Here is a 14,908-nt window from a genome sequence, read left to right as displayed (position 1 = left end):
AGCAGATCTGCCCTAAAGTTTCCAGTTTGTTTGACTGCATTGTTGAGGTTTGCTCAGTTCAGTAAAATGAACTTGAAGTTGTGAGTCATTCTCAGGAGCTTCTGTTTTTTCAGTGCATCCCCATGAAATACAGAATAGAGGATTGCAATTTTTACATGTTTATTGTAATCACAGCAGTTACACAAGCTGTGTAAGATGGTCAGAGCTCAGCACTGTGGCTGGCTACAATCTTTGTGAATTAAGGAACAAAAATCACAGGTCACTTCAGGAAATGGGATTTTAAAATGTAAGTGAAGAAATTGTGGATTTTTTTTCCCTCCATCATTTCTCTTTTGAAATGAATTTTAGTCAGTTTTATGTAAATGCTTGACACACAGACCCACACATACGTATTTGAAAAGTGTGGTTCCCCAAAATCTTTATAATTTTATACTTAACTTTCAGTCTCTTTCTGAAACCAGCAGCTTTACTTCCAGCACCGAGCCCAGCCCCAGCACCCCTCTGAAAGGACTGTGAGGAAAAACTTCTTTACTTTGAGGGTGGCAGAGCACTGGAACAGGCTGCCCAGGGAGGCTGTGGAGCCTCCTTCTCTGGAGATATTCAAAACCCGCCTGGTCACAACCCTGTGCAACGTGCTCTAGGGGAACCTGCTTTGGCAGGGGGTTGGACTAGGTGATCTCCAGAGGCCTCCTCCAACTCCAACCGTTCTGTGATTCTGTGACTGTGGCTGCCTCGGCAGCCCAGAGAAGCCGGACAGTGACTCCCAAAGATCCTTTTCGTTCAACATGGAGTCACCCTCCAGCTTAAGAAAGGACGTTCCAGCCTGAGAAAACCTGGGCTAGACTCAGCTGTAGAAGCCAGTCGAGCTAACCTCATGCTCGTGATCCGCTTGCTCGCCTGGCTGGGGCTGGCCTGCGGCCCTGGCCTCACCTCCCACCGGGCCCTCTGGGCCAGGCCAGGCCAGGCCGGGCCCCTCGCCCCCACCCTGGCCCACTTGGGCCCCCAAACCCTGCCGTGGGCCTCAGACCAGGAGTCTTGAGGCGTAGACGGCCCGCACCTGGCCCGACAGAGCCCCGCAGGCGGGCGGGTTGCCCCTGCGCCGCCGCCGGCGGGGCTCGAACCCGCGTCTCACGGCCGGCGGGCTCCCAGACCGCGCCGCTCCCATGCGGGGGCGCGGCCACCAATGGGTGCCTTCGCCTCCGCGGTGGGCGGGGCGGTGCCTGCCGGCAGCCCGCCGCGCCTACAGGGGTCGCTGTGACAACCGCGCCGGCCTCCCCTCTCTGTGCCGCCGCACGCCCTGCCTTCGTCTCCCGCGCTCCGCCGGCGGGCCAGAATCTATGAGTCATGCGCTTCGCGATTGGGCGACGGTTTCACGCCGACCAATGGGAGGTGCCGGCTTGCGGTGACGCAGTACCCGCCTCCGGCGCCATCTTGCCGGTGGCGGGGGAAGCGGAGCGCTGCGCCGTGCCGGGCAGGCCCCGCCATGCCGCACTACCAGGCCTGGGAGGAGTTCACGCGCGCCGCCGAGAAGCTCTACCTCGCCGACCCCATGAAGGTGGGGCGGGGGCCGCGCTGAGAGGCCGGGAGGGAGGGACGGGCCGGCGCCCGTGGTAGGCCCCGGGGAGGTGCGGCTCTGGGGTGAGGCGGTGGTGGCTCCGGCGCTCTCGCTTCGTGTCCTCTGGCCGTGGAGCCCGCTGCGGAGCCGGGCGATGCGGCCTCCCGGGGGGAATGCGTGTCCCAGGCGGGCCGCGGAGCTCGCTGCGGCGCCTCGCGGGGACGGCAGCTCTGCCGCACCAGCCGGGAGCGGTGCCCCCGAAGGCAGCCTCGGCTGCGTGCGTCTGCTGCTCGGCGGGGGCGTCCGGCGGTAACCGGTTGGAGGGGTTTCTCGAGGCCTGCCCGGAAAGGGGGGGCGAGAAGCAGCAGCAAGGAGGGGCGTTACTCGCTGGTGTCGCACCTCACCTTCCTATTCCACGAAACAGGAGGAGGTTCTCACTTAACGCCCCAAAAACGTATACAGGGGACGGTGTTCAGGGTATGAACCTCGAGAGCCCGACTTCAGAGACGTTGGGCTTATTGGCTGTGTACCTGTGTGTTAGAAACTGGGATTAAAAGAGTTCTGTTGAATAAAGGGTGTGTTGAGAGTTAGTTTATTGTATGAGTTTACAATGTATAAGACCGTATCATTTGAATTTGTCTTCCTAAAATACTAAAAGGCAGCGTTCATTAGCTCTTACGTTGCATTGTTGCCTGCAGTGTCACTTCAGACTGGAAGGTGTTCGCATCCTAAAGAATATTTGCTCTAGGAATTGCTCTAGTATGTGACAGCTTTTTATTTCTGGTAACTTTTGGGGGAGTATAGTTTGTGCAACTTCCTGTGATATTTTATTATGATGATATTCTAACCTTAGTCTTCAGCATCAGCATTGCATTTTAGCTAAAAAGTAGCACAAAAGGTAACATGGAACTCGTATGCCTGAGAACTTCTGTAAGAAAGGCCTGGTTTTCTTGACTAAGGCAAACTCTTCCCATCCATGGCAATAAACTCCTCTGTTTACGAAGGAACGTACGTAGGCCCCAGGGTCACAACACCAGTACCCTCCTTTTAATTTGCCAGAGAACTAGCCTGAGCAGCTTTTGTATGTAATTGGGCTTGTCAAGAAACTGAAGGAAGAAGAATAATTGTGGGAGATGGGTGTGCGTTCTTCATGGGTGGTGAGGCTAGGTAGTGAGTAGTCTTACCTGCTGCTTGTGGCAACCTCTCTTGTGCGTTTGGGCCTGCTTGGTTGAGAGAGGTAGTGTTACGCAGCTGTTGGGGTCAGAAGACAACAGGTTGTTAAACAAGAAAGGTAAATCTGACAAGATCCATCTCAGAGCAGAAATTTCAAAATATATTTGGTAGTCAAGGAGGTTGTTGACCATTAGCACAGGTCACTGTACAACAAAGACCTGTTTATAGTGCAAGTTCAGAACGTTCTCGAAAGGACACTGCTTTTTTTCTAGTTACTGGTGCTATCTGAGGCTAGAAACAATAGATATAAAGTCTCTGTGGCCAGTTCTGCATGAGGAGGAAGCATTTAATGCTCAGTCAGTTGCAGAGAATGTTGATTTTTATCATCGTGGTTTTGAGAACTTTGGTGATTTGAGAGTCCAGAAGGGCTGCGGACAGATTAAGGCTCAGGACAGGTGACTACAGTAGTAACTGTTCTAGTGAGAAGTTGAATGCTTGTTTTCAGACTTCGAATTTAGCCTTATTGAGTCTTGAAAGCAATCTAATTTGAAAGAACTCTCTTCCGTCCTCTGTTTTGTTAATCACTTTGAAAGTGTTATTCTTTGTATCTCCCCTTTCCACTTGCAAAATCATCAGAACACTTGAAATCTCTCTGTAGTCTTCAGTGCAGCTATTGAATTAATTGTAGTGACTAGAAATGGACTTTTTTACGTAATAGTTTAGGTACCATAGAAGAAAAAGTAGTAATGTTGAGCTTACCCCACTCAGTTAATTGCTTTCAAGTCTTCTATAAACACAAGTTTCCAGGTAGCTTTTCTGAAGTGTGATATATGGTCACAGGGTGTCTTCTGTTCATAGGACTCTCGTAGTTTACCTTGCCTGTCACTGAGGTCCCTGCAACTGTCGTTGTTGTATTTATAGTGGGTTTGAACATGCCCAGTGTTAAGCTTCCTGATGCTATTATAATAGCAGTTTAAATTGTTAGTCAGAGAAATGTGATGGTTCAACTTCCAAACCATCCTGGCTGTAGGATTAGCAGCCAGCAGAGCTGAGGACCACCACAGAGGTGGTGAAAGTATGAAGGTACGTAATTCTAATAAAAGGCAGTCTGAATTTGGGCAGATTTCCTTCAGATGTGTTCTGAGAGTTGTTAGCTGTAGGTGCTAATGCATAAAATGTTTGTCATTTCAGGTGCGGGTTGTTCTCAAATATCGACATTGTGATGGGAACCTCTGTATCAAAGTAACAGATGACGTAGCTGTAAGTACAGAATATATTCCCCTTTCAGGGCTTGTTGTACCTTTCACAGTGCTGTCAGTCAACTTGGAAGCTCTTAGCCATTGCCTTGAGAGGGCCTGACAGTTTTGAGAAAACTTGTTGTGCTCAGCCTTCACTAGTTGCTGTGTCTGTGGCTGACATTGACCTGTGGTTCAACTGCACACACTTAGGAAAAGTTCTAACACTTCAGTGTTCAGTACAAGCACTACAAAAGTCTTAGACCTTCTCTCTATCTGAAAATGCTTCATGGAATGACATTGGTAGCTTCTGCTGAAGTATTTCAGGAGCATCTTCACACAGATGTGTTTACTAATGTGAGCGTGGTCCTTTTTATTTGCTCAGAGTGGTAACAGCTTCCACCTGTAGGTTGAGCTCCTTGCTTGTGATTGTGAGATGGTGGAGTGTTAGCAGAGTGAATGCCAAGGTTCACTTGCAGTTCAGAGATTCCATCTTCTGAAATACTGTTACGGTATCAGTTACGCGTTCAGTAAAAACTGTGGTACGTACACACAACATGGAATTCTGCAGTGCCCTTCCAAGGGTTGCTGTGCAAGGAGGTGGAGCAGCTGCGCTTACTGGTTGCTCTTGTTCTAAATAGTCTGTGAGGACGCTTAGAAGCGTGGGCGTGGGTTAGGATGTGGGATGGTGGGCAGCAGGTAGAAACCTGTCAGCATGCCATCAGCTATGCATGCTGACGTGCATGCCAGCGACAGGTTCTCGGTGCTAGTGATGTTATGGCCAAGTTGTTTTTCTACAGTTCAGAGTAAGCAACAGTCTGCCCTTATCTTCAGGCTTGGGAAACAGATTTCTTCTTTCCAGGAAAAGTAGCCTGGCATTGGTATTTCCAGTACCCAGGAGACATGTGGAACTCCGGTAATGACACTTCGTGATAGGATAATAGGGCTTAGTGTGGGCGAGGTGTTGAGTATGGGGCCCTGATGACAGGGGGAAGTGAAGGGTGATGTAGTTGACATCTTCCATAGGGGAAGTTGGAGTCGGGTGATTCATGAATGTGAACTGTTTTCAGTTATAGGCCACCTTACCTGTGTCCAGTCATGGTGGGAAGCTGTTACACTAGTGGGGGAGCAGGGGTTGGTTGGGTTTTGGTTTTTTGTTTTTTTTTTTTTCCTAAAGACAGGAAGGGAAGTTTTTCTTGCTGCTAAATCTGTAGAACTACTACAGCTGAAGGAAAAAATAAACTGTTGTCTACTGGTTCTCTGAATTAGAATAGGAATTTAATGCTGGCAAAAGTTGCTGTGTTGACAGCACTGAAGAATGGAGCATTCTGGGGGTTTTTTCATTGTTAAATCAGCCGGGGCAGTCATCCGCATGCTGTACAGGTGTAAGAGATTACTTAGTCTGCAAAAAAAAAAAAACCAACACCCTGAGTGGTCTTTCCTTAATAGGTCACTGGCATATTACTCTTGTTCCTTTTGCATTTACAGGCGTGTCACATGAAGGAGTTCTTTTTTATCTTAATCAAATGTTATGTTCCGTATTTAGGACTGTCTTAGAAACAGATTTTGTTTGGGGGAGGGGATCCTCTTCAGTGGGAAACACGGAGCTGATTTTATGTCACTGGCAGTGTACAGTTAAGGACTGTGAAAGGCAAAATAAACTTACTTTGAGAATATAGAGAATAGGAAAGTAATTTCAGGTTTAAAATCTGCTTCTATTTTTAGACAACACAAACGAGCATCTTTAGAGACGGCTTTAAACCTCAAATTTTAGCACCTTTTTTCATAGAGAAGATACTAGGATAAATCATGAGTGTCCCTGTTTTCAAAATGGAAGGTATGAGCCTTTCAGAGGAACTTAAATGTAAACACAGATGTGTGTGTGTTCTAAAACAGAATAGGTATGTGTTGGTGCTGCCAGAAATTAACATTTAAGTACTTACCTTGTTTTGTGTTTTCCAAGCACAAATTTGTTGCAACTATAAACAGGATAAAACAGTTCAGTGAAATCTGATATTAAGCAATTTCTCTCTTACAGTGTTTGCTGTATAGAACAGACCAGGCACAAGACGTAAAGAAGATCGAGAAATTCCACAGTCAGCTAATGCGACTCATGGTGGCTAAGGAATCCCGCAGTGCTGCCATGGAAACAGACTGAATTGCTGAAAATAAAATGAGTGCTCCGGTCGTATGTCACTGGAAGAAAATATCTCTTGGATTTGAACGAATACTGGGACAGGAGATGCTTTTATGTACCGAAGTGGACGGATTACAAGGCTGAAGCATTTTCTCCCACGCCAGACTCTGCTTTGGAAAACTAGAAAAATAAATGCTTTCAATTGAAAGCTTATATTTATTTTTGGGAATTGGAACAAGAAACTATTCTTACACATTAGGTATGCTAAGAAGACAAGTAAATATTTTAAATTACAGTACTTTAGTCTGAATTTGATGGGCCACAAGCATATTTCTGGAAAGTTACTGTAAAATTTTGTATAGATTTCATTGTGTTCATACCATATGCTGGTGTATTCTCACAGTGAGAAGGTTTATTAACCTGACTAATACTGTAGCATGGTGACTGGATCTAGTAAACATTTACATAAATGATATATATCAGTGGGGTTTAGAAGAACAGATGTTTTCTGAACTGAAATGTTAAAATTGCCAATTTGTATTAGCACTGTCACTAGGAAGATTTTAGGTTTTAGTATTGAACTTGGTCGTAAGTTGTGCAACATTATCTGTGATGCAGTTTGTAGAACTGTTATACTGGCTAAATAAAATTCAGTATTTTAAAATTTAAAGTAATACTTTGCTTGAATATTGCTAAATATCAGTGAGAAACTGGGAGTTTCTTTTCTGCTTATGCAAATACTGTTATTAAAAAAATAGTCAGTGGCTTTTTTCCAGTACTTAACCTGTTTAATACTAGCAGGGGAGACCTTTTCCTATTCTTGCTTCAGGCAGAGTTCAAGTATTTCAGGAAGACAAATTCTAGAAGCTCTTGCCTATTATGTTAGTAGAAAAATTGCAACCAAACACTGTCCAGATTCCTTATTTTAGCAGCTTGCTAACTGTGCATTTTCAAATGTTTACATGTGGCAGATGGATGTCAGCCAACTGAATAAATGGATGAAAACCAGCTTAATAAATACTTAAATACCCCTGTCAAAAATAGACCAGTGCTCCTGTGGCTTAGACGTGTTTCTCATTGTTACCTCTGGTGGGGTGATGGAAGTCTTAATTGTCTTTTGCAAAGGCTTTTTGCTTGAAAACCCGGTAGCTGAAATAGATACTTGCTTTGACTAGATCTTGCATACTTAAAACCAGATGGATTTTTTAATGTAATTATGCTATTGGTATCCCTAGGCTTTTCCAGGAATAGTGTTTTGGGTTAAACCAAGCCACGAAAGTAAAGCAGAGCCATACAAAGACTTGTATGTGGTGGCATTTATATATAACGAAACAATTTACTTAAATAGCTACCTGCTGTCACTTACATAAAAATAATTGAGCTACTCGGAAGCAGTGGAGTTCCCATATTTGCCAAGGGCTCAGAAGAAAACCCAGGCTTGAATATTGCATTAAAGTATTCTTTCAGCTGAACATATAATGTTGCTTATTGTTGGAAAATACTGCAGCGCTAAATTCCCAGCGGCTACTGAAGTTCTAGTCTACAGGAGTGACTGGTACTCATGTAACTTTTTTTTTCTTGGATTGGCTTTTGAAATACAAATAGATCCACAGAGAAGGCTAAACTTTGTTCATAGTTAAACTTTGAAAAGATACTGTAATGCTGAAAATTTTCCTTGATGCTTCAAATTATTTTCTTAATATTTGCAATATAACGTATTAAGTAGTTAAACAATTCTTGTCTAAAGCGCTGTTGTACAGTGTGAACGGTTGGTACACAGAAGTCATACAAGTGAAGACTGAAGCTGTTAAATTGGCAGGTGAAAAGGCCACAGCTATTTCAGTGTAATTTTTGGACATCTCTTATAATTTGGTTTTGCATGTGGATGTCTTCTGTGAGCTGAGGTACAGAAAGGCTTCAGTGGTATTTGCTTGTGCATGGAGGATAAAAGGAGAGAGAGAAGACTGTAGGCAGACTTGATGTACCAAGTGGCTGAAAGGCTTAAGATACTTGAGCAGGTTTTAGAGGGGAGCACTGTTGTATAGCAGAGGGTGGCAATTACAGTACTATATATTAGAGTAGCAGTTGTCAAGGAGAAGAGGCAGGGAAATGGATTTCTAGTTTTCTAAATTCAGAAATTATTTCTGTAAAACCATAAGGAAATGCTACTTTTGTCAGTGTATGTGTTAGTAAGCTTGTTTTCCATATACTTGCAGAAAAACTAGGGCAGTTCTGTGCAGTCATAATACACAAGAACAATGATAAAGCTACTGCTTAAAAAAAAAGTATTTGGAAACTTCTGAAGAAGAGACAGGTGCTTCTTGACTTTGCCCTGGAGTTTTCAGCAACTTCAATACTGTGTTCATGGGGTGGTAGAAAAGCTGTGAACTCAAAGCTCTGCTTTTTCATGCTTATACTCTTGTTGAGAGTGTGCGTGTGTGCATATGTACACTGATCACTTTCCTAATAAACTTTCAGTGCATTAGACCATCGTATTGCCAACTACTTGAATGTGTCCACTGATATGTGATGAAAAAATCAGCTTAATATGGCTGCTGCACCAAAGGGGTGATTGAGTGCATTGCAGGTGAAGCACTGAATTTGGCAGCCTGGCACATCAGCAGGTGCTTCTGATCATCAGCTGGGAGTGTGTACCAATGAGAGGCTGCAACCAGGCAGCTCAGGAGCAGATAAGCAACCTGTGCAGTTATAGACAGGTAACCTTTGGAGAAGTGGAATGATTAAAAACAACAACAACAAAAAAGTACTTTTTCCCTTGCTATAGCTAATTTTGTTGCTGCATGTTAGTTACCTTAAGTAATCGTTCTGTTTTGTGAGAATAGTTTAATAAAGAATATGGGCCTCGTTACTGTACAAAAAAATTGGATTCGTTTACCTGTGGAATTTATTCTGTTTTTCTGGTGTTCTCACTTCCTGGATTCTCTGAGCGTCTTGATTTCAATTCTTCCTTTGTGTACAGCACTTAAGCTGACTTTGTGTCTGAGCTCTCTCTCATGTGCAGCTATCAGTTCTGTTTTCCTTTAGGGGTTTTAACCCTGAGCTGCTCTGTATGTAGTCCATTCTGTAAGTGTATTCTGGATTACAGGATGATCCTTAAATTGCCTGTAGAAGTGAGAATTTTGGTCACAGGTTTTTTTTTTAGAGAATGTTATGAAAGAGGCCTTTGTTTCTACTGAAGTCGTGACCTAACACTTTTAAGAGTGACAGATTATTCTGGAAAATTTGATGCTTTGGTGCCTGAGTCTGTTAAAAAGGGAAATGGAACTGAAGCCAAGCAGGTGCTTTTAAAGCTGTTTTAACTTGTCAAAATAATTATATTTCATCTCAGTAAGTTCCTTCCTGCAGTATGAAAGTGGGTAATACTCAACATTTTGCTTTAATAAATGTGAAGAAACCCTGATTTCTGCCAGATGCAGTCAGTAAAACTTAGATGATCACTTATTACTATAGTTTGATCCTAAAGGATTATGTCATCTGGAAGGTGTGTTAGCCCTCTTGCTATAGGCAGAACAAATCCTCTCACTTCATTCATCTTAAATAAGGATGGTAACACGCTGTTCTCCCCCAATGCACCTGGGCTTTTTTCACTTCTGTTCCTGGTTTAGGGGAAGAGAAAAATGTAACACAGAAATGATACTGTAACTACATTTTAAATTGTGAGATCTAAAGTGGCAATATGTAGCAAATAGGTGATTTTTTTCTGTATAACTTACTCTCATCTAGACTGCAGGTTCTGCACAAGTCCAATTTTCTTCAAGAGTCTGTGTGCATTAGTGGGTGACCTTAGGGAGTAGCAGCTTAGCTGAAAACGGTATTATTGTACAGTGCTCTGTGCTGAGGTAACTTTTAAATCTAATTGACTGAAACAAGGCTGCTTCGGTCAAGCATATCTAAGAAGTCGTCTTGTGAAGATCCTGTAAGAAAGGTATCTGCTAACTTTTTTTTTTTAAAGGAAACTAGTATGTGAAGAACTACATCTAGTTTTTGCTTAAGTTAATAGTGTCTTGCTTTTCAAGACATGGGAGTGTCAATTCTGAAAAGCTGATACCACTTTAAAGGTAGATGCTGCATGACTCAAGATAACTCAACTGTTTGTTTATAAAGATTTTCTCTTTTACAAAGGCTTTGAGAGTTCAAGGGCTGGTATTTAATACAGGCAGGAGTTGAATTGTCTTTGTTGCTGGGGATGACATAAAAACCTGCCTTTCATCTCATTACTTTTACAGTAAGTAGATGCTTCAGACTGACTTCCAGATAAACCTCCCCACCTTTATGCTGGGCTGAATTATCTCATTTGAATTACTACACACTGAAGGCAGATGTGGGCTTTTTAGTTTGTAGAAATGTTATTTTTGAGATGAGAATGACGCCACAGTACTTCAGAAGAAATTAGTTACTCAGCAGAATACAAACCATGGTAGTTTGCTAACCCCTGCTTGTTATGCAAGTTTGTGTAGGTCCTGTAACTGTTCTAACAGACTAAATGCGCTCAGGAGAATGTGGGCTTAAACTGGACCATGTAAAACTGAGGTCTGTGGGAACTGAGCCAATACAAACATGGTCACAGCCTGATAGCAGAGTTTGCCTTCATACAAGAACAGGCCCTATTGTTGAACATAGCCTTTGTTTTTGGTGAAAGTAACGTGCTTATTTTCTTATACTGTGCCAAAGTTAGTTATAGGTGTGTGTTCTCAGAGTCCTGTAATGGGAACACAATTACTTTCTGCTGTTGTAAAAACATCTTAAGTCATTAATGCCATCCCTGAGTGCTCTTATTTGAAAATACCCAGTCTTGTAGCAAGAACCAGGGTGATCAACCTATTAGTACTCCCCATACAGTTAGTTCCTAGGTGTTGTGAATGTTGATATTATAAAACAGGGAGTATAGTGTTTCTCTTAAACTGTAATGTTGGTATTTGTGAAGTGTCTTCTATTATGAAATGTCTTCAAGACCAGCTCTGAGGATATTTTGCTTTGTTTTTGTAGCAAGTTTTGATTTTGTGCTCACATTCTTCTGTCCCCTTTTTTGTGGTGATTCTTAGTCATTTTGTTAGAACTTAAAACATCAGTCATACTGAGAGGTCTGGGAGAAACTGGGTTTTTTATTTCCTTTGAAGCTGTTTTTGCATATTGGGTTCATTTTTTGTCTAGAAGAAGCGGTATCTGTTCATAAAAGGACTAATCTGCATTGTTCTGCTTCTACTGAGCAGAATCTTCCTGAGTACAGGCATGTGTTTACAGCAAGGTTTCAAAGACTGGTTTCTTGGAGAGGGGGGCTGAGTTTTCTGGACACCTACTGAATGGCTTTGCTGGCTGGTGATGAGCAAATGAGAATTTGCTGTTCGCACTGGCTAGCAAAAATATATATTTTAACTGGCTTGCTCATGCATGTAAATACAGCTATCTGTAAACAGTTCTGCTATCATTATGTGGCTAAAAGATGAAAGGCTTGCCTCAGGGCACTGACAAATGAGCTCTGGCAAACTGTGTGTGTGGCTTAAAGATGTTACCTCCCAAAGGCATCTGCTTCTTTAAGAAGTCAGCAGGCAGGAGGATGAACTAATGCCTCAGACACGTCCGTGTGAAAGTCAACGTCTTACTTGAAATTGCCTTAAAAGATACCTTTTAAATTTGGGGGCAGGAGGGAAGCTGACCCTTTCAGTGAGTGATTGACGGTTGGGGGATTTTGATTTAATTTTTTTTTAAACACATTTGCTGTGGCAGTGCTACTGTATGGCTGAGGGCAGTAACCACAGAAATAAACAAGATTCACCAGGGATTGTTCATTTATTCCCAGAGGCAGACCTTCTCTCTGTTGGTCACACAGCAGACCCACATAACACATGACTATATTTAAACATGCAAATAACCAGCCATGTTTTTAACAGAGCAAACAGCTGCTTTGCAAATAGCTTCTTAACCACTGCAGCAATATTCCCTGTTAATCATCTAATAAATGTGCAAAGACTGGGATTCCACACCAGCTTTCATCAATATAACAGCTGGCTGCTGATCCCTGTTGCTTGTGTTCCACCGATCCTAGCGTGCCTCAGAGCCTCAGCTGAACTGTTTCAATTTACCACTGCATCAGAAAACTCCCTTCCTGTTCTGGAGAGCTGCTGGCTTGGTGTTCTGCCCAGTTAGTGTGCTGAGATGGCTTCACAAAAGGCCAGATGACTGCTACAGGGGGAGAAATGGAGGGGTTGAGAGCTCCCAAGAGGGGTGAGGAGAACGATGGTAGTGAAAGAGCCAGCAGTTAGATTGGCTTAGGCTGCCACAGAACCACAGCCTAAATAATTTGCACCTTGTAATTTCCCTCGCTTGTAGAAACCTCCTATCTGTCCCGTTAAATGCTCTGTAGTGTACACACCATACTATATTTACCTAAAAACTAGATATGTCTGAACTTGTTTCTGTATCATTCTATTTCATATGGATGGTACAGAAAGTGTGGAACCGAAGACTGTAGATTATTTTCTTCCTAAAAGCCTATAACACTCTGGTAGCCTCTCAAATGGAGTAACCAGAACTGAACACACGATACAAGGTGAAGATTATATCATGGATTTATAAAACTGTGTTGTAATTCTTAACATTCTTAATGAGCTGTTGTTGGGGTGGGGGTTTAAGAAGGGATCAGCATGTTGAAAAGCATATGAGAGTGCAGTCGTAACTGTTTGGTGTGCAGTAGCTCCAAACCTATAAATTCTTAAGGTGTCTCCAGAATGCATCCAGGTGGCCAACCCTCAAAGCACAAATACCGAAACACCTACTGGATATGATTTCACTGGTGGTGAGAATGGACTATTTTGATTTCACAATTCGAGAAGAGTTTCCCTTCCTCATTCTTCTGACTTCTGTATTAAGCTTCCTTCTTTTCCGACTCTTCGTTCCTTTCGTCTTTTCCATTTGTTTTAAACCTATTCTTTCTCTTTAGATCTTTAAGACGTGTTCCTCTTATTTTCCACTGTATAGTTGATCTTGGTGACTTTTTGGTTGGCTTGGGGGAAGACGATTGGTATACAGTTGCATCTTTACTTTCTTCTACTTGTGGATGTTAATAGAGGATTTAGTTCTCAAATCTGAGCTTCAGTAGAGGGAGATTCTGCATTGTCACACTTGCAAAGAGTATGTAGGTGTCACACAAGCATCAATAATAAACTGCATGACCAACTTCCTTATCTAATAATAGTATAGAAAATATCTTTTCTGGATATCAAAAAGAGCACTTAGGCTTTAGCGAATAGGAAAATCTTTCAGCTCAAACTCTGTGTTGGAGTTTCTACCTAGATTGTAACGATTCTTAGTGGTGCCCAGTGACGGGCAATGGGCACAAACTGAAACATGGGAAGTTCCATCTAAATATGAGAAAAAACTTCTCTGAGGGTGACAGAGCACTGGAACAGGCTGCCCAGGGAGGCTGTGGAGTCTCCTCGGGAGATATTCAAAACCCGCCTGGAGGCGACCATGTGCAACGTGCTCTAGGTGAACCTGCTTTGGCAGGGGGTTGGACTATATGATCTCCAGAGGTCCCTTCCAACCCCAACCATTCTGTGATTCATTTACTTTCCTGTAACACAAATTGCATTCTACTTGACATTCTTTTATTTGGCTGATGACTGCCTACCAGTCTACAACTCATAACGATTGGATATCAGCAATTCTCCATAATAATTTGTCATCAATATCTGTCTTTTTAAAAAATCATTCCTTATATTGTAAGATAAAAACTGTTCTCCAGCCACATCTGTTGTCACTTTCTCTGTGCTTATATGATTCTCCATCAGAACTGTCTGCAGCTCCCCTCACACCAGTAGTCCCACAAGTTTCTGTCATGGCTGTATCTTCCCCTTAATTTCTGTTTGCTGTAACAAACTTCAGCTGCTTTAAAGGTGGATAGAATGCTGCGTAATGTTCCTCTACCTCAGCTCAAGACTATAAAGCAAAAATAACTAAGGAATGCCGGACCGTGGAGTTGCTCATGTTTTTTTTTACTTCAGTGGTATTTGCATCTCTGTGTTTTGCTTTGATAAGCTGTGGGAGTTGTACAATTTTCACAATAAACCAGTGAAAGCCAAATAAGCCAAAACAGTTCCAGTTAGGAGGAATGCACGTAAAGAACTAAACCTGATGTAATCTTCCTCTGTTCTCTGTATATTTGAGGTAACTGCTTTGCTCATTGCTGTTTGCTGCTGCAGGTCCTAAGACTCCCACTCATGAACCAGAAGCATCATACGTCTGGTACTGTTAAAGCACAGAGAAAAATTAATATTTAATGAATTGGCAATTTAAGAGGGTTAACACCCACAGGAAGACATATACGCAAGAGTGATATCTCTACGGTAGGAGCTTTGAACTACCTTGTCTGCTTCATGAAAGGAAGAACTGGAAAGCACTAAGGAGGCAAGAAGGTGCCTTCCTAGATGGCTGAAGACACAGGTTTTAAGAATATGGGACAGCCTGGATAAAATATGAAACTACTTCTTTAACAAGTTATAGAGGCTGGAGTTACTGGCTAACTAGAGGTTGGAGTTGGCATTTTTATAACAAATAGGGGATAGAAGAAATGCAATTTTTCATTAACAAAAATAGTCAAATACACTATCTATTTGGTAGCTGTAATAAAGTGCTATGACAGTGTGAGACATAATACAGTTGCATTTTTATCTATCATCTTATAAAATTTATTATGTTTTACTTTGAAATTCAACAGAGTCCCATTTGTACAACTGTGAAATCCCTGTAGTCCTACAGAAGAAAGATGGGTTGCTATTAATGCTTCTGGCA

At 42.6% G+C, this 14,908-nt stretch overlaps 1 protein-coding gene and 1 long non-coding RNA gene across 2 annotated transcripts in view; one reads left to right on the top strand and one right to left on the bottom strand.

Annotated features, from left to right (window-relative positions):
• The first annotated feature begins 1,419 nt into the window (after window positions 1-1,419).
• SRP9 (signal recognition particle 9) lies at window positions 1,420-8,587 on the top strand. The gene is made up of 3 exons (XM_068410441.1): window positions 1,420-1,555; window positions 3,920-3,988; window positions 6,002-8,587. Exons 1-3 carry the CDS (start codon window positions 1,484-1,486, stop codon window positions 6,119-6,121), a joined length of 261 nt encoding a protein of 86 aa, XP_068266542.1. The 5' UTR covers window positions 1,420-1,483; the 3' UTR covers window positions 6,122-8,587.
• Window positions 5,255-14,908, bottom strand: part of LOC137668756 (uncharacterized) — a 45,190-nt gene continuing 35,536 nt past the window's right edge. The window contains exon 3 of the long non-coding RNA XR_011048989.1: window positions 5,255-5,365. This is a non-coding gene — a long non-coding RNA (uncharacterized lncRNA). The remainder of the gene's footprint in view (window positions 5,366-14,908) is intronic.

Source organism: Nyctibius grandis, chromosome 1, assembly GCF_013368605.1.
Source record: "Nyctibius grandis isolate bNycGra1 chromosome 1, bNycGra1.pri, whole genome shotgun sequence".
Taxonomy (NCBI): domain Eukaryota; kingdom Metazoa; phylum Chordata; class Aves; order Nyctibiiformes; family Nyctibiidae; genus Nyctibius; species Nyctibius grandis.
The sequence above is the reverse complement of the archived record's forward strand: the minus strand, read 5'-3'. Positions and strand labels throughout refer to the sequence as shown.

What these genes read in the sequence shown, in the direction of transcription:
- SRP9 (XM_068410441.1), top strand. Translation starts at nt 1,484, where the DNA reads ATGCCGCACTACCAGGCCTGGGAGGAGTTCACGCGCGCCGCCGAGAAG. An exon ending in ACCTCGCCGACCCCATGAAG is followed by an intron (nt 1,556 to 3,919) that starts GTGGGGCGGGGG and finishes TTGTCATTTCAG; the next exon opens with GTGCGGGTTGTTCTCAAATA. An exon ending in AAGTAACAGATGACGTAGCT is followed by an intron (nt 3,989 to 6,001) that starts GTAAGTACAGAA and finishes TCTCTCTTACAG; the next exon opens with TGTTTGCTGTATAGAACAGA.